Below are 18910 nucleotides of genomic sequence, written 5' to 3'. Positions count from 1 at the left end.
GGGAGGAAGCCGTAGAGACCTGACTTAGAGGCCTGGTCAAGGTCTGGGTCTCCCTCTTGGCTGCAGGCTCTGGGGATGCTGGCGGCCATGAGCTTCCCCCTGCCCTAAGAGGACTGCCCTCTCTGTTTTGGGGGGAAATGCCCAGGCACAGAGAGGGTGAGTGGCTTCTCAGGGCCACACAGCCCTGTCCAAGAGCGATAGATGATGGGGCGGCTGCTCCTGCTTGCGTCTGGAGGTCATTTCATCTGTCCTCAGAAAATGGGCCCCTTTGGTGATAAAGTCGGTTTCTTTCTGTCTTTGGGGTTTTATTTTGTTTCAGTATTCTAAAGGAAGTCAGCTATTTCCAGTAAAGTGTGTGCGTATATGGCGGAGGGGGACCAGCGTAGGGTGGGGTGACTGGGTCTGAATCCTGCCGCCTGGGGAGGGCGCCTGGGCAAGTGACTTACGGCTTCCTCACCTGTGCGGTGGTTGTGACTGCACTTCCGGCCTCCTCGGCCTTTGAGGCAGGAGACGGGAGAGAAGCAGGGAGAGCGTCCTGGGACACATGCTTTGGGGACGCGGGGTTCTCTCAGGGCACCTGCGGGGGTGCCTGCCGCACCTCCTCCTCGAATCCCGCCAGCATTCTTCCTGGGCTGTTGGTGGCACATGGCTCCAGGTTGCAGAGGCCCAGGGCCCTGTGCTCTCACACAGTGACCTGGGTGGTTCTGGAACATCGGTCCTGTGGCTCTGGGAGCCCTCCCCTTGGACCCTCTGCTTTCACCAGAGCCAGAGAGAGTGCACAGGGAGGCTAGGGGGTCCGCCCCCATCGCTGTGGCTCACAGGCACTTCCCTGTTCTGAGCCTCCGTTTCCACATCTGTAAAACGGGGCTGAAGACACTAAGACCTGCCCCACAGGCGCCAGGCTGGGAGTCAGTGGCCCCTCTGGTCATCTCCCCTGGGGCCTCCCTGTCCCCGCCCAGCCGTGCCCTCCCGGGGGGCACAGGACTTCTCAAGGAAGGAGCTCAGTACCCGCTCTGCAGACCACCCCCTTCAAGGCCAGGGAGGCCCAGGTTCAAATCCCGGGCCCCGCACAGCCTTGCGGTGTCACCTCTCTGGGCCTCCCTGCCCTCGTCCTAAAACGGGAGTCAACCCTCCTCAGGGCCCTTTTGCAGGGGTGGTGAGAGGGATCTGGGTTCTCTCTCGGGCGCAGATGCTCCCCTGCCGCCGCTGCACTGTCACCCATCTCAGTGGTGACACCGACCCTCGGGACCCCTGCCCTTTCCAGCCAGGAGCTCCGGGCCTGGACACTGGGTGTGTTAGACACAGAGGGAGGGAGCCTGAGAGGGAGGCCCCTCGGCTCGGGTCCCGGGTGTGGGGGTGGGCTGGGGGGTGTGTTCCGCCCTCCCCCCGAACCTGAAAGAAAGAAAAGGGAACTGCGATAAAGAGCAGATAGGCTTGGTGGTGGAGCAGCCCTATCGCTGTTATCTATCTGCCTGCCTCTCCGAGCGGTTCTGTTGTTTCCTCTTATCTCACCCACCAAAATGCCAGGAACAAAGCCTGTGCACACGCGCTCACACACACACACTCACACACCCGCGAGCCCACCGCCCTGCAACTCAGAGCCGCGAAAATGGTGCCACTAGTTCTAAGGTGAAAGCAGGGGGACCGGGTTCTCGTAAAATCATCATCAATGTCTCCATCACTTCGCAAAGAAAGGGGAAAAATAGCCCTCCCTGAGACGAGGCAGCGAAGAATAAGAAGTGGCCCTACAGGCCCTCCCTGGAGGGAAGGACCCAGGCTTGGGGTGGGGAGCCAGGACCGGAGGCGAGGTCCCAGCTGTGCTGCTGCGTCCTGGCTGTGTGACCTTGGGTCAGTATCTTTCCTGCTCTGAGTCATTCATAGTGGCGGGGAGGGGAGGATTTAAGGAAGTACCTGCGCTCTAACCAGAGTTCTCTCCGAGCAGCAGACCTGGGGCTAAGACGGGTCACCCTGAGCCTGGCACCCCTAGAAGCCACCCCCCAGAACCTGGTCCTCCCACCAGAGCCCCTTAGCCCTCAGGCTCCCCAGAATGGCCCAGCAGATCCAGTCTCCCCGAGAGCCAGCCCAGGGCCCTCAGAGCCCAGTGCCACCCCCCATCCCACCCAGCATGGTCTCCCCAGAATCGAGCCCCCCACGCCCCACCCCCATAGCCAGGGAACCCAGGGCCTAACCTGTGTGTCCTCAGCCAATGGAAACGGGCATGCAAATGAGCAGGAGTGAGGCCTAGGGATTGGCTGAGCACTGTGCGGGGGGGCGGGCCTCCTGCAGGCGGGCCCTTAGTGTGGGGAGACACTGTCCTGGGCAGGACCTTGCCCCAGTGATGGAAAACTGGGCGCAGGGGGATGGACAGGCGGGCCTTTGGGTGACCTCCTGCTGACCTGCAGAGCCCAGACCCCCACAGCCTGAGTTGGGGGGCCAGGACTTGGGCACTCCCGAGATCAGTGCGGCCAGCTCCCCCTCCCACTCCACGTGTCTGGGGCACCTCCAGCCCCTGTGCGTGCCGTCCCCTCCCCCTCTGCCCTCCCCCGCTGGGATTTTCACCTGGACCCTCCCTCTGCCGCCCCGTGGAGCACCAGGCTGGGGGCGGGGCCTCCGCACCATCCTAGGGAGTCGCGGTCCAGCCCGTTTGCCAAAGCTGCCTCGCAAACCTGCGTCGCGGTCTGTGCAACGGGAGGGTCTGGCCTGTCTGCCTCCAGGGCTTCTGTGTGCTCCCTGGGCCTGCGTCCCCATTCACACAGTGCGGGCTCACACAGGAGGTTCTCCGGGGCGTCCTCCTCTATCTGTGGCTGTGGTGTATTCTGGAAACGGGGTTCTCCACAGCTCCCATTTCAGAAATCTGACAAGAGGCCATGTCCATAGGAAGCGTTCAGGAAACTTGGGGGGATTCTCACGATGTTCAAAGGCACTTTGCACCTTTGGGATGTCTTGTTGGCAAGATGGGGCCCAGAGTCCAGCCAGAGGCCCCCCCAGCTCCCATGGCACCCACAGGGCTCTGCGACCTGAAACGCAGCCACAGGCGTGGGCGTTTTTCAAAAATGCATAAGTGGAAAGTAGCAGAGGGGCGAGGAGGGAAGGAGTTCGGGCTGAGATCAAGGGGAAGGAAACGGGGAGGGGGCCGTCAGACCAGAACCAGACTGCCGCTGGGTGACCACGGCAGGGCAGCAGCTCTGCCTTCCCCAGCACAGCGCAGGGCACACAGCCGGTGCTCCATGAATACTCCCTCGACCGGGCTCTAAATCTGCCCCCCACCCTGGGCCCTGTCCCAGGGGAGCAAAGCAGAACCAAGGAGCAGAGGGAACTGGGAGGAGAACAGCCCCTGCGAGGGGTCGCGGCCACGGGGGTCGTGCGCAGAGCCTCGGCCTCGCTGCTCCGGGGCTGGCTGCCTGGGAACGGGGTGGACGAGAGACCAGGCAGAGGCAGATGACGTGTCGGGGGAAGAGCGTTCCTGGCAGAGGGAACAGCAAAGGCAAGAGCCCTAACCGGGAAAGAGGCGTGACAGTTGGGGAGAGAGGACAGCAGCTGGGACAGGCCTGGTGCTCGGTCTGGGCTCCCTGGGTATTCCTGGATGGGGGCGGGGAGCGGAGGCACCGGGCTGCAGGGGCTGGAGCCAGGCCAGGGAAGCCTTGGCCCACTCCGTGGGAGAGCAGCAGAGCTGGGCCATGACCCGCTGCAGAGGTTTGACTGGGACCGTTCACGGGACCGGTCAGCTCATCTGACCTCCGTCATGGACGTGCTCCCCAGCATCTCCAGCCCCGATCCGTGGACGCAGGACCAGACCCCGGCAAGCCCTGGCCTATCTCTGCACTCAGCAGTGGCCTGGGGCAGCGTTGTGGGGAGGGCTGTGTGTCTCTGAATCCCTAAGGAAGGGAACAGGCACTCAGGGAGCACCTGCTGTGTGCTCCACGGCAGTGGGCGGCAGACTCGTGTGTGTGTGTGGGGGGGGGGGGTGGAATACAGGTAACACAGAACTCACCGTTTAGCCATGTCCAGTGTGTACCTTAGTGGCAGTAAGTGCGTTCAGGAGGCTGTGCAGCCACCAACACTATCCATTTCCCGAAATTTTCCGTCTTCCCGACAGAAGCTCTGTCCCCGTGGAACGCTGGCTCCCTCCCCCTTCCAGCCCTGGGCGACCTTCCTTCCACTTTTATCCATGAATTTGAAGCTGTTGTTTTAACTCCCAATGTTTCAGTTGAGGAAACGGGCTCAGGGAGGTGAGGGGCCTGCCGGTGGGATTTAAGCCCAGGTGCACCGCCGCCCCCAGCTTCCTGGACACTGTGGCTCTGGGCCCCGTGGAGACGAGGGATGCACTGGGCCAGGAGGTCTGGGGTCCAGCCCTGCACAGCCACCACCTCCCCGTGGGCCCAGGAAGCACCTCGGGACCTCAGTGGGAGCAGAGTAGATTGGCTGCCTATGACCCAGGCGCACCCAGCAGGGATACAGGCCCACCCAAAGGACCCTGCTTCTTCCTTTCTTGCTGCACGCCATCCCCGGGGCACTGGAGAGACACCTGGGGTAGTGTGGCCCCAAGTCTGGACACTAAAGTCTCCCAGGCCCGGTGTACATCCCGCTGCTGATCTGCAGAGCATCAGGAGGGCCTGCCTGGAGGAAGAGGAGCTAGCCACCCCCCCAGGGCCGTGGCACCATGGTGTGAATGAAACCCAGAGCCCAGGTGGGAGCGGGAGTCCCCGTGACAAGAGGACCCTCTCACGGGGGCCCTAGTTTGGGACCTGGGGCAGTCGTGCCCAAGGGCTGGGTCTGCAGATGAGCCCGGGCAGGCCTGCCCTCCTGGTACCTGGCCACGGGCCCCAAGGGGCTGCAGCCCCAGGGGTGAGAGCTGAGGAGGGCTCGGCGCCTGGCCCATGCCCCTCGGGGTCTCCCACCCCGCCTATCAGATGGCAGGGCCCTGTCACACCGGAGCCTCATTCCCTACCAGGAAGCCGTCTGCCTCTGTCCATCTGACGGCAGGCCACGCGGATGGCTCCATGAGCTGCGGCCCCACTCCCACCTGTCAGTCCTTATCGGCCCATCCGGAGAGAACCACTCCAGAGCCTGCGGCCCCTGTTCTCGGGCACGACTCCCGTCTCCTCCTCCGCGGGCCTCCTTCATACTCACAGCTCTATGCCGTGGCCTCGGCCACCCTGCCACGTGCCGTGGCCTTGGCCGCCGCTCCCGCCCCGCGCTGTGGCGTCGCCCCGCCCCCTCCCCACCAGTCACACGTGGGGTCTCTGTCACATGCTCCGAGTGCGTTCTTGACAACCGCCTCGGCCCACAAGTGGCCTCGGGGCCCTCCCCGCCCCACCCAGGCCACGTGGTCTGCACCCCTCCCCCAGGAGCGTTCGTAATCGGTTCTCCAGAGTGAAACAATCTCGTGTAATCTATCAGCGGCTATCGGGCCCATCGGAGGCCGGGAGTGGCCGGGCCCGGAGATGGCGCCAACCTCTAGCCTTGATAAAGTCTCCGAGTTCAGCAGTGATGAATGTTGAGTAAGTGCAGGCCGCCGATAGGATGTTGACTTGGCAGCCCTGCGGCTCCGGCTGAAACCAATCTCTCCCCTATCAGCCGGGCTGGGCTTTCTGGGCTTTCTCAGGCCCCGCTCTTTCTTCCCGCCTCCTCTGCTCCCCTTTCTCTCCACCTTGCCCGCCTGGGCCCCTGCCCCCAGGGACCGAGGTGGGGGACCAGCCCGCTGGCCCTAGCCTGAGAGACGGGACAGGCTCTGGGCAGGGGAGGATGCAGAGCCAGACCAAGGAGGTGGCAGAGAACTGGGGACTGCCTGGAGGCGGTGGCCGGGCCTCAGCAGCTGCACGCTGGAGTCCTTCCTGCAATCCAGCATCCACATTCTTCCGCTTAGTTTCCCACGGTGCCGAGAATAAACCCCGGCCGGCCACCCTGCTGCTCCGGCTTCTCTGCCTCTGTCTCAGCCTTGGTGCTCTTTCCTCAGCCGCAGCACCCAAACCCACCAAACTCCTTCCCGATTCCGGGACTTTGCACTGGCACTTCCCTCTGTCTAGGGTTCCCCATTCACAGTCCCAGCTTAAATACCGCCTCCTCCGAGGAGCCCTCAGTGACCACTCCCACACCCCCCCACCATTCTTTGTCCTGTACCCATCCTGGCCCTTCGTGATACCCAAGGTGTGTGTTCACCCCCCACCCAGACTGTTTACCCCCATCTGGACCTGTTTGCTCACGGCTGACCCAGCACATGGAAGGCCTGGTGGAGGGAATCACGGTGCTCCTGCGAAGGACCCCCATCCGGGGGCATCTTTATCTCCTGCAAAGCCCTTCCCTGTCCACACTGACAGCGGCTCTGTGAGGTCGGTGGGTTGATACCCATTTCCCATATGGGTAAACCGAGGCCTGGGCAGGTTCCCCGGGCACAGCGCAGTCTCGGTTCTGCTTGGTCCTGAAGAGCCGTGTGGCCCAAGGTCCTGCTCTCTGAGGGCGGCTGCTCCTGGCCCGTTTCCCTCTTTGCGCTGTGGAGCCGGTTCCCCCACAGGCTGGTGCTGGTGCGGGGCCTGGCAGAGCTTCGTAAGCTGTCGAGGGCTGTGCTTACTTGTCTCGGGTCTGAGCCAGAGGGAGCAATAGCTCCTGGAGGGAGGGGCCCTGGGTGCCAGCTGCTTCACACCCCTGCTGACCCCCTACCACAGCCAGGGGAGCAGACGGACACCCCCCGTTGCCTCAGGGAACAGTCCGAGGGGGCAGACAGCAGTCACACAGACCAGGGAGGGGGGCTGCCCACAGGGGAGGGAGCCAGGAAGGGACACTGAGGCTGAGGGAGGGGAGAGGAGGCCTGGGAGCCACACAGACCTGGGTCCAAGTGCCCCCCAAGCAGGCCCCCATCTCTACAAATGGGGACGGTGGGTTTGGGGGGCCTCGGCGGGAATGCAGGGCTCGGGAGGAGAGAGCAGGTGGCAGCCCGTCGCTCCCGTAGCTGTGAGGCCTTGGGCAAGCTTCTTTACCGCTCTGTGCCTCGGTTTCCCCACCTGGACGATGGGGTGACACTAAGGGTCGTTACAAGGATCAGAAGCCCTGGTGGTGAGTCCAGAGCCCGGCCTGCTGCAGAGGCCGCCCGAGCGCTTGCTCTGCTGCCGTCATCATGGTCACGGTGATGGTGGCATTACTCCTGCCTGGGACAGGCCCAGCGCTGCCCGTGGTCCCTCCTGCCCTGTGCGGCCTCGAGGGGTGATGCGTGCCGGGGGTCCGGGCGTGGCCCTGGGGCCGGGGCACCTAAGCCCCCCAAGTTCGCCCGTCAGCTGCAGGCTGGCCGCAGGGGGAAGTGGTGGTGGCTGGGGCTGGTATGTGGTGTAGACCCCCGGTGTCAGCGCCCCATCTCCCTGCATCCTGTGGAGCCCCACACTCACCCAGGCCTCAGAGCCCCAGGCAGGGCCAGCCAGCTTATCTTCCGCCAGTGGGGGCAGGGGGCTGAGTCCCTGCTCACACCACCCCCCAACAAGCAGGCTCAGCCCCCAGGCTCCCCTCTGGCCCCACCACCACCACTGTGGACCCGGGTGGCCCCCAGCCATGCCCGGCTCTGAGCCCACCTGTTCCCCTCCCCCACCTGTCCCGCAGTCACCAGAGTTCCCGGCGCACCTACTGTGCACCAGAGCTGGGGATGCCCCAGTCTCCAGGTACAGAGACGGAGAAGGCAGTGATGGAGTAAGTGTGCAGCGAGGAGGCGGGCGGTTCTGAGCCGGGACAGTTCAGGCCAGGACGGCCTCACCAGAGCCAGGGGAGGGCGGGCACCGGCGTGGGTCGGGGTGGCCGCGGCCCACGGTCAGGGCTTCAGAGACGGAGAACCGAGGTGCACTCCACACCCTTGCGGCCCAGTTGCCAGACCTCCTGTGAGGAGGTGAGAGCACAGGTGCGAACAGTAGGGGTCTGGGGGAGGGACAGGGAAGCCAGGACAGTGCACAGCCAAGCGGGGGTGCCCGGCGCTGCGTCAGCCGGGGGTGTGGAGAAGTGACTGGGAAAGGCAGTCTCAGATCCTGACTGACCCCTGCAAAGCTTTGGAGAGAAGTGGGTGGGGATTTGGGCTGCTAAGTGTCTCTTTGTTGAGCCTGGGCTACAGGGGGCCCTGGGTTTTGTCTGGGTTACCTAGGACTGTCCTGCTCATCTTTCAGTGAACATGCCTCCAAAAGGTGAATGACACTTAAAGGATGGGTTTTATTGTATGCCACTGGTATCTCCCTGCGATACTTTAATGCGTTCAAAGCTGAAGTCGGTTGCAGCACTCGTGTTCCTTAGAGTACGGGGTCCCTGTTCCCGGAGCGCATGGGGCCTCCGCTGGCCTCCGCTCTGAGCACCCAAGCTCTTCCTCGACGCCGAGGGCTCCCCTTGCCCTCCCATGGCCCAGAGTGTGTTGTGCCAGCGGCTGGCCACTCTCCTCGGCCTGGCTTTCTCAGGACAGCGTGCCACCAGCACCTCCCGGGCGTGGCCTGGGTGCACATGGGGCCAGGAGGCTGCGCGCATCAGGTCCAGCTCACAGCCTGGCAGCAAAGGCGGGTGAATCCACGGTCACTCAGCCCCAGCCGTGCTGGGGACCTGCCCACCCAAGGCGGGGGCCAAGCCTGAGAGGCCGAGGGTACGGGCTCAGGTCTGCTCCTCTGGAAGGAGGAGTGAGCCCCCTGCTGCAGGGTGTGCCCGCGCACCACCCAGCCCACCCTTGGCGGGGAGCCAGGCTGCCCCCCAGCGCCCTCCCGTCTCCTCTGTCCCAGGGCCACGCCTGCCACCGGGTATGGGGCGGGGGAGGACCAGCGTGGGAGGGCATCTGGACCCAGGCCCCCGGCGCACACGGGAGGTTCAGACCCTCGCCCTCCCCTCCGCGGGGCAGCCTGCCCACTCGAATAAGCCATTATCTCGCCAACATCCTCTTTGTGGTCGCCCTGGCTGTCAGCAGGAACTGATCCTGGGTTGATGAGGGCCGCTGGCGGGTCACAGTGGAGGCCTGTGGGCCCCTCCCAGCCTGAGCTTGCCGAGGAAGAGAGGCCCCTCTATGCTCCGCGGGGGGGCCCGCATCTCGTCCCTGCTGCCGTGGGTGCAGCCCGCTAGGGGCAACGCCGGCAGCACCTCCCCTGGCGTGGGCGGCGGGGCGGGGTCTCCCTCCGTCCTCCTCTGGGCACTGGGGGAGGGCAGCCAAGCAGCAGAGCAACACCCCAGGGGACAATGCGAACCCACGTAAGGCTCCAGGGATGACCCGAGCGTGGGAGAGATTTCAGAGGTAGGAGGAGGCCTCAGCCAGGCAGGGGAGCTGTCCTGGCAGAGGGACGGCGTGGGCTAAGGACCCAGGCCTGGAGGGGCGTGGACAGCGGAAGCAGTGTGGCTGCCATCCAGGGAGTGAGGGTGGAGGGAGCGGGGAGGAGCTGGGAGCCAGGACGGCCCTGTGCTAATGGGCCTGGACCTCCTGCCAGAGCGGCCCGGAGAGCAGTGGGCAGCTTCTAGCCACGTTTGGGGGGTGGACATGAGGTGGACCCTCCGAGGGTGTCCAGCATCCGTGCTGGGTCTTGGTACCCTAGCGGGAAGGTGGGCACGAGAGGACCCACAGGCGCCCAGGGGGCCTCCCAGATCGTCAGCCTCCCCCCGCGATGCCTGCACCCCTGTGCTGTGCGAGCTTCTCAGGGACCAGGGGCCGGGACCCACCTTCCTTCTAAGTGCTGGCAAAAGTTTTAAGAAGTTCTGGTTAAATGGGACCCTTTCTAGGCCCTGATGACCTTCCCTGGGGCCGAGGACCTGCCCCTGTCTGCCCGCCTCCCCCCTTTGCCCCTTTCCTGGCAGCCCTGGGCTCTGAGGCGTGAGCCACCCCTGCCCTTCACCAGAGCCCCGTTCGCTGGGCTCCGCCTGCCGCCCCGTCCCTGCTGGGGGCTCCCCTTCTCGCCCGCTTCTCTCCGTCCAGCTCAGCCTGGAAATCAGCCCAGCTCCTCGTTAGAACTGGGGGCAGAGAGCAAGTCACATGGTCCCGAGGGGCTGGGGCCGCCTCTGTGCTCGGGGCCTCTGTCTCCTCGTCCCCCAGCCCCAGCTGGACCAGAGCCCGTCCTGGCTGGAGGGGCCCAAGCCCCCGGGACACAGCGCAGCCGCCCTCGGGGAGAACGGGGCTGTCCCACCGCCTCCTGTCCCTGCCGTGGCCCGAGCTGCCCCACTGCCCGGCGGTGGGAAAGTCTGAATCTGTTGCTATTTTCTCTCTGTTATCGGGCCCTTATCTGGCTGCTGTGTGCGCCCAGAGGCCAGGGTCTCTCCCTGGCAGCGCCATGCCCCCTCCCGCCCACCGGCTGACCAGGGCCAGCGGGACAGGAGGCCGGGCCATCCTCCAGCCTAGGGGGAGGTCTTTCTCTTCCACCCACACTGCCCTCCTCAGGCCCCAGACCCTCATTCCCCTCCCTCCAGCCGTGCCCCTTGGTCCCCACGCCCCTGTCCATGCCCCGCCCCCCATCGCACCGCCAGAGGGGCAGGTGTGGCACCTCCCTGGAGAGTTGAAACAATAACAACAGTTGTAATAATAACCCCAGGTCTGTGCTCGGCACCCACGGGCACCACATTGCTGAGCCCTGAGCCCAGCCCATGACACGAGGCTGCTATAACCCACAGCTTTCCGTGAGGAAGCTGGGCTCGGGGAGGCGTGGCCTGCACAAGGCCACAGGCCTCAGCGTCCCGCTCTTCCTTCTGCCTGGAGTGCTCTTCCCCAGCCCCGCCCGCAGGCAGCCTCCTGTCCCATCCCAGATCTCCACTCACTCGTCGCCTCCTCCAGGAAGCCTTCCCTGACTGTCACGCCACCTCTCCTTGGTGGCAATGACCACACTTGGATTTTTCACGTTTCTTTCCTGGGGGGTACGTGTTGGCTGCTGCAGGGTCCCCAGGACCTTGTGCAGGGAGATGGACTCGGGGGAGGTTTCATGAGTGAATGAAGAGCGCAGGAGTGAACGGCAGTTGAGAAGGAGGCCGTGGGCGCTCAGGTCCACCGCACCCCAGGCTGTGCAGGTGGGGATGTCGGGGGACGAGCAGGGCCGCATGCCCACCAGCGTCCACCCCACCCCCAGGCCATCGGGCCTGCGTTCATGCTCCGGCCCTGACACAGAAGGGGGCCTGGCAGGTGCCACCTCTCCTTCCTCCTCTGTGGCATAAGTGGCTGTGTGATGGCAGCCCCATAGCGGGGCCGCAGGAAAGCCCCACGCCCGAGGTCAAGCGCGGAGTCCAGGTGGAGGCTCGTGGGGCTTTGCTCTGGTTGTTCCTCCTAATGTTTCCGGTGGCTGGGGGGCGGGCACAGCCTGCAGGGGCCGGCGGGGGTTCGGCCGGGGCCTCCAGATTCCCTGTCCAGTGCTCTGAGCCACCCCGCGCTGCACGCCACCTGGCAGGTGCACCCCAGGGCCACCTCGGGCGATTCTGCCTTCCTCAGGTGCCAGCTCCGGCTTTCTTTGGGGCAGTCATCCAAAGGACCCCTCGTCCAAAGGCCCCCCAGCTGCCTCACATCACAGCCGGGAGGGCCATCAATCAGCAGCAGCCTGGGCCTCGGAAGGGAGTTGGGTCATCCCGCTGCACAGAGCCCGTCTCCGTAATTCAGTTTTAAAGCATGAAAAAAGGGAGTTGATGAAATTCCGCTATCAGCGCCAAGCCAATATGCAAAATATCTCACCCCCAATCAAATAGCTATTATGTTTTCATTTCCATTTCGGCGTCCGGCTTAATGAGCAGGAGACGGATCGGCTGGCGGGGCGTCTGCTCGCCGTGATAACTGAGGGGCTTCGGGCAGCGGGGGCTGGACCCAGTGCTGGTGACCACCGTCACCACCCGTGGACGCCCCAGACAGGTGCTCGGCCTTGGGCCCAGGCCTCTCCTCGCGCCGGGCAATGGGGCCAGCGTCACCCTCACCCCAGGTCATCAGCGGGCGGGGGGAGGCATGGGGCCACACCTGCAGCAGAGGAGGGCCGTGGCCTCAGCAGCGTCCACGTGGGTGGTGTGTGTGGGGAGTCGGGCTCCTGCCAAGGGCCACAGGCAGGTCAGTCCACGTGGCCGGGCCTCCGTTGACTAATCCGCAAAGCGGGCATGACTCGGCCTCACCTCTGGGGTGTCGGAAGGCTCCCAGGCACCCGCCCATCGTGCCTGGCGTCAGGGCCTGCCTCTTGCGGGCCCCTCCCTCCTGCTGGCCCTCCACCCCTGGGCTGCGAGGTGGGCAGGGGGCTTCAGGGAAGACATTTGTAGAAGGCTGCGCACAGGGCTCCCATACAGGCGGCGCTTAATAATAGCAGTGCCCTGCTGGGTGCTGGGTGGTAGCAGCTGATGCTGGTGACGGGTGGTGTTTCCTGCGCACTTACTACGTGCCAGGCGCTGACCGCGGCTCCACACAGGTGAAACCGAGTTTCGTCCTGCGGGGCCAGAGCCGTTCTGCTTTCCGACCACAGGAAGGTGGAGTGACTTGCCTGTAGTCACACAACAAGGACACCGCCTGCCTGGCCATGGGTTGGCCTGGCTCCGTAGTTGGGGTGTCTGACCATACAGGGCCCCACAGGGGTCGAGCAGGGTCCTTCCTAGCCCAGGGCACCCCGGGAAGCAGCTGCGTCTCACCCCAGCCAGTGGAGAAAGCTTCCTCCCAGGTGGAGTGGGGACCCAGGTGCACAGGTGGCCCGGGGGTGTCGGGGGGCTCCAGCAGTGGCTCCGAGGCAGATGTGGGGCAGGGCTGGGGCAGGAGTCGCAGCGTGGCATCCCGCTGTGGGCCTGGAGCCGTTCGCTGGTTGATGACTGTCTGCTGTGTTATCAGCGTGTTAATTGTGCTGGAATGAATTAGCGCATTAGGGTAAATTGCTGCAGCCGCAGCCTCTTTCTTCACGCTCCTGTCACGCTTTGTGCGGAGCGGGTGCCTTTGTTCTCCCACAAATGGAGCCGCCAGGAGCTCAGGGCCTCCCTGGGTGGCTGAGGCCCACCTGGGCGGGAGAGGCGTGTGCCCGGCATTGCCCGGGTGCAGGGCTCTGGTCGCTGCAGTCCCCGAAAGCAGAGGCTTCACACCCATTCTCCAGAGCCGGCCGCTGAGGCCCTGAAGTCCCGGCGTCGGCAGGAGGGACCACAGCTCTGGGGCACCATCTCCAGCTCTGAATGAGCCGCAGAAGCACCTGGGCTTCTAGAAGGAGTTAGGCAAGCAGGCCTGCGAGCTGTCCGCCAGGGCAACCGGCAGTGCGGGCTGGGGGCCAGTCCCACGGCCCAGGGAGCCTCTGCCTTCCTGCCCCGGCGTCTGCCAGGGGAGGTCACGGGGGGTCAGGCCTCTCACCTGTCCCAGAGGCACGAGTCGGGTGTGCCCAGCCCGCCGCAGAGCCCACCGTGCGGGCGCGTTGATGAGAGACCGTGAGGCTTAGCCCAGGGCTGGTTCTGTGTGGTCTGAGCCCGGCCTCGGCCACGGGAAGTGACGGGAGGTGAGTGCCCGCGCTCCTGCTATCAGTACAGCTCTGAGGGGTCCCGGGGAGCCCGGGGCCCGTGGGTCTGTGGGGCCAGAGCTAGAATCCAGAGGGTGCAGCCGGACAGGTGTCTGCACAGGAGGAGCTGGGGAAGGTGGTGGGGCAGGGGCAGCGCTGCCCGGGCACCTGTCTCGGGCCCCAGGGCCCAGCTGAGACGGGGTGGAGGGGGCCTGTGGGGGATTCGCAGAGCGGTGTGAAGCGGGACAGCTGTTCTCCGCCGTTCTCCCCGCCCACAGCGCTGGCACTGCCCCTCTGACCTCGGGGGCACAGGTTGCCACCCTGGCCTGCACTCCGGGACACGCTGTGGGTCTGGCTTCGCCACCCTCCTAGGTGGTCTGGGGACTCAGTCTGCCTTCCCACCTGTACGGAGGGCTCCATGGGGCACCTCCCGCGTGAGGCCTGAGGGAGGATTAGTGGGCCGCGGAGGCTGGACTGCAGACGCTGCGCACCCACCTGTGTCCCATCAGCCATTTACCCCCTTAATCAGGCTGACGAGCTCTTCCTGTGTGCCAGGCACCGGGGCCCGCCCTCTGCACGTTCCCTCAGAACCTCAGACCTCAGACCCTGAGTGTGGCAGCTTCCTGGAGGAGGGGTCCCAGGCCCAGGGGGCAGGTGTGCAGAGCCCCGGGAGATGTTTACCTGCGGGGGTTGTGGATGTGCGCCGGGACCCTGGGACCCCGCAGAGCGTGCGCCTGCATTTCGGCAGCCCCCAGAGGCCCCGCCCAGAAGACGCCAGCGCTGCGCTGCGCTCTCGCGTGGAGCAGAGGAGAGGGGAGGGGTCGGGCTGCCCGGGGCCAGCGTCCCGGCAAGAGCGGCCCGTGGGGTCGGCAGAGGCTGCGGGGCAGGCGAGGTGAGCAGGAGGCCGGTGGCCCCCAGGCGTTGGTGCAGGGCTTGGGGTGGGTACGTGGGTGGGGTTCGCACATCTACTCATGGGGGACCTGGGGGAGAGCCCCCGTGCTGACGGCCGCTCCCTCGAGGCCTCTGACCGCCTGGGGGGCCGAGACCCTGCTCGGACCCCACTGCGCCCGGCCCCGGGGCTGTGCCTGTGCCGGGGGGGTCAGGACGCCGGCTGTGGGGGGCAGCGCCTCACGACTCCCCTGGGGCTGTGTCTGCAGGTTCCCTCAGAGACATGGAGGCCAGAGAAGAGGCCCAGGCCGCGGACACCGGCCTCCCGGAGCGAGAGGCCACAGCCCTGGAGCCCGAGCCCCCGAGCCCTTCCAGTCCAGGTGAGTCGGGCGGTGGACGTGGCAGGCTGGGCCCTGGCATCCTGGCACCCTTCCCCGCGTCCGCATCCTCGCTGTGACTTCACGGGAGCCAGTTCCCGCTGAGGACTCAAGTTCTCACACCTGCGAAATGGGCGTTGCACCGAGCGGCGTCTGTGGGCTGCCCGTGCCCACTGGGGCTTGGAGGGGCTGGTCCGGGTAGAGGAGATGCACACACCTGCAGAGGGTCTGGGAAGCCCAGCCCTAGTGGCAGAGATGGGCAGAGCAAGGCCCCGGTGGGGAAGGTCTAGTCCAGGGTGAGGCAGGGGGTCATATGGGCACTGAGTGACCTGGGGAAAGCCACACCCCTTCCCGGCCTCCGTGTACCCTCGATGAAACGGGCTTGCGTGCCTCAGCACACGTGGGGCTCGGTACCGAGCAGGTTCTCCTGTTAAGGCAAATCACCCCATTTTACAGACGGGCGAATGAGGCCCAGAGAGGTTAAGTGACTTGCCCAGGGGCGCACAGCCTGTAAGCACCTGAGCGGAATGCAACCCTAAGTCCGGATTCAGGTTGGTTCTCCCGTCCCCTCCGTCTGCTCCCCACCCTACCCCACCCTGGACACCTGGAACCTCTCCTGGGGCCCTCCTGGCAGTTTCCCCAGGGTTTTGGGGCACTTTTCTGAAGCTGAGAACAGGACTCGGAAGGAGAGACTCCCACACACACACCCAGGGCTGAATTAACCTGACATTAGGAGGCCTTCTCTGTCTGGGTCCCCGGAGGGGCCTCAAAGCCGGGCCATCCTCTCAGGCCCACTGTGCCCTCAGAGACCCCCAAAGACCCCCCAAGAGTCTGGGCCTCACTGTGGTGGAGGCCCTGGGGGAGGTCAGTGCCCTCACCCCTGTTTTCCAGAAGGGGGAGCTGAGGCTGGGGGGTTAGCGGAGGGAGGCTTGGCGGGGTGGGCTCTGCCCTGGCCCCTGCTCTGAGCCCCGCTCCCCTCGCCCCCCTGCACCCTGCCGGCTGTGGACAGCAATCTCACTCACATCCCCATTCCATACCACGAAGCCCTTGTGCACAGAGGCTGAGTTACCCCCAGACAATAGTCCCATGGGGGAGACGTAGCCATAAATGGGGCCGTTTTAGTGGGTGGTGTGACCAGGAATGAAGGCAAGATGGGGTGGGTGTGGCAGTGAGCAGAAACCTGCAGGACAGGTAGAGTTCCTTGTGCTACACACACCTGTACGTGCAAAGGCCCTGGGGTGGCACAGAGAGGGGACAGGAGGAGAGCCCTGCAGGGCTGGGACTGGGGGGTGGAGATCCTACACAGACGGTGGGGGGCTCCTCACTGTGGACCCCCATCCCCAGAATGTTCCAGAGTCTCCCCCGGCTGACCACAAGCCCCCAGTAAGCCTCGTCCTCTGAGACCCGCTGGCCTGTGTCCCTTTGCCCAGCGGCAGCCCCTTGGGGTCACTGGGGCTGTGCAGTGAGGAGGAGGCTAGGCTAGCAGGACTTGAAAGCAAGGCAGGGGCTCCCGTCACCCGCAGCTGCCCCGGGGCAGCAGGCGGGGTGGAGGCTCAGGGCCTGGGCTCTGGCGCTCTGTTCACAGCTGTTACTGTCTCTACCCTCACCGTCACCATAAGTGTTTAGTGCTGCGGCCAGCGTTCACCCCGGCCTGTCCCCGCCCGGGCTCCTGCCCTTTCTGAGCCTTGGTTTCCGCATCTGTAACGGGGCGCCAGCCCCTCCGAGGGCCCAGGGAGTGGCGAGGGGCCCCCCATCACCACCACCGTCATCGGGTGCTGCGTGCTAATGGGGGCCACGCTCTCCAAAGGGCTAGCGGCTGGTTACTGGTGGACTTTGCCCTGGGGAGCCGGGCCTCTTATCTGATCTGGGAGCTGGGCTGCACGGGGTGGGGGCGGGGGCGGGACTGGGGAGGAGCTGGAAAAAAACAGCCGGGGTTGCACCTGGCACAGGCCTCAGTGATAACGCGCCGATGGGCGCGATAAGACGGCAGGAGCAATGTCTGCCTGTCGGGCGGGCCCGGTGCGGCTCCCGCGCAGTGGCTGGAGCTCGGATGCCAGCCGCGTTGATTTATAGCCAAAAATAATAGGACTTTTATACCGTGTGATTGATTTATTCGATGTTAATCACGGCCCTTATCGCGGGTATTAATAATCTGCCGGGCACGTGACGTCACCAAGGGGGGGCTTTTACGGGCGCTCATCGATTGGGGGCCGTGGTGGTTATCGGGCCCAGCAGGGAAGGCAAATATGCCCTTTGGGCTGGAATTAGGTGCGGGGCCTGGCGGAGGAGCCCCCAGCTGCCGGCCGAGGAGACCAGGGATCCGGGCCACGCGTGTGCCTGCTGGCCTGGGCGTGCCGGGCGGGCAGCTATCGCTGCCGCAGTTAATAAGGGGCTGAGGGCTTTTCAAGGCCAAAAATGAAGGGGGAGAAACTGAGATGTCTGACGGCACCCCCTGAGAGCAAGCTGGTGGGGGGAGGGTGGTGACCGGAACTGTGCCACGTGCTCGCCCACCTGGGCCTCAGCGTCCCTCCCGGCCACAGGCTGGGGTGGGCGGGCAACTCGGTGCCCCGAGGCTCAGTAGAACCTTCTGGTGTTTTCCTTCCTGCAGATGCTACTCCTCCACCCCCACCGCTACCACCCGCCCCCACGTCCCCAGGAGGCTCTGAGGAGACGGAGGGTCCGGAGCCAGAGACGAGGCTGGAGGAGGAAGAGGCCAGCAGCCCCTGGAGCGGGCCAGGTAAGCGCGCCTGTGTCCGGGGTCTGGCGGCCTTGTCTCTCCAGGGCAGCCCTGGGGCCCAGCCTTCTGGGGGTCCTGGGAGCTGGCCACCCTGACAGCACGGGTGCAGCAGGCCCAGGTCTGTCCTGTTGCAAAGTCCAGCCAGCCTGTGGGCCAGCGGCTTCCCTGGAGGTGGGCGCCAAGCTGTGCCGGTGCTCAGGGCTAAACCCCAGGCCCCTAGCAGCAGATACGCCTCTGAGGCTTCCCTGGAGGTGGGAATGCGAGTCTGGAGCGGCCCGAGTACCTGCGCCTTCCCAGCCCAGCTAGGGGCTCAAGCCTGTGTGGGTGGAGAGGACCCACCCCTGTGGTGGCTGCAGCGCGTGGCGGGGGGCCGGAGGCCGTTCCAAGCCACCGGGTCCTGGATCAGGAGTGTCTTTGAAGGCGGTTTCGTGCTCCCAGCACTGCCCCACCCCCGCTTATAGCTGGAATTCTGACCTTGGAGGGCCCACCAGATGTGTTGTGCCCGCGGCTCCCCGCTTCCACCGACGTATGAGTATAGGGCAGGCTGGGCGTGTCGGCTGTTGTCATGCTTCCTAAGTACAAGTGACGCGGCTGAGGGGAACCGGGGCAGTTCGGAGGGGTCCTGGGAGCTGCTGGGTGAAGGAGGGAGGGCGTGGTCCTCGGGAACAGAGGGAGAGAATGGAGGTTGTGCACTCAGGCCGGGCGCACGTGCACGTAGCAAGCACGCATCGAGCACCTGCTGTGTCCCCGAGGTACAGCTCTGAGCAAACAGGGTCCTCAGAGAGCTGTGATGACACAAATGCAGTCAGTGGCCAGTGGAAAGGAGGCACGTGGCAAGGGCCTCATCTTGCCGGGGGGTCAGGGAGACCACACCAGGGCAGAGAGGACCCCCATGGTCTCCCAGGGGTGTCAGAGATGGCCTCCTGCCAGGTTCAATTTGAGTGGCCATGTGGACCCTTCATCAGGATCCCAAAGTGTCAAGGAAAGAGTGCTGGGATTGATTAGTGATGTCTGCGTGGCACCAAGGAGATGAGGTGGCACGTGTGCCTTCTGGTCCCCCTGCTGATTTAACACACCTCTTCCTACAGTAGGTAGGTGTCTGAGGCCCAGAGAGGGAGGGATGGGCCTGGTGGTCCCAGCCTAGATGGTGACCCCAGACCACTGGGAAACAGTCTACTGCCAGCGTCTCCCACCTGCATGGGCCATGGTGCTGCCTGGGAGTGAAGCATCCTGGGTCAGACAGGCTGGGGGTCCCCTCTGCTGCCCCAGGACGGGAATGGGGCTTAGCACAGGGACACCGCTGCCCTCCGGATGGACTCGGCCGCCCTCTACCCCACTTCAGTGACTCAGTGACAGGCAGGGGAGGGGCCCCAAGGGCCCTGGCAGGGACGTCCTCTCCTCACAAGGAGCACCTGGCCAGGGACAGGTCGTGTGTGTATGAGTCCCTCACAGCCCGGTCGGGCGCAGCTGAGCCAGATACCCACCTGCCGGGGCTGGGCCATTCC

The 18910-nt window shown here is 65.0% G+C and overlaps 1 protein-coding gene across 2 annotated transcripts in view; it reads left to right on the top strand.

Moving 5' to 3' along the window:
- The window catches only part of ZFPM1 (zinc finger protein, FOG family member 1), a 67642-nt gene that overhangs the window by 11494 nt on the left and 37238 nt on the right, over positions 1-18910 (top strand). Inside the window, exons 1-3 of one of the 2 annotated variants that reach the window (XM_079907153.1) lie at positions 14236-14295; positions 14561-14671; positions 17277-17405. In XM_079907153.1, coding sequence (XP_079763279.1) covers positions 14575-14671; positions 17277-17405 — 226 coding nt within the window. In that variant the 5' untranslated portion in view covers positions 14236-14295; positions 14561-14574. Of the gene's footprint in view, positions 1-14235; positions 14296-14560; positions 14672-17276; positions 17406-18910 lie in introns of those variants that run through there. The other variant, XM_079907152.1, reaches the window with a different exon arrangement.

This window comes from Stenella coeruleoalba (assembly GCF_951394435.1).
Source record: "Stenella coeruleoalba genome assembly, chromosome: 20".
Lineage (NCBI taxonomy): Eukaryota > Metazoa > Chordata > Mammalia > Artiodactyla > Delphinidae > Stenella > Stenella coeruleoalba.
Note: the sequence above shows the minus strand (reverse complement) of the source record. Positions and strands in the feature narration are given on the sequence as shown.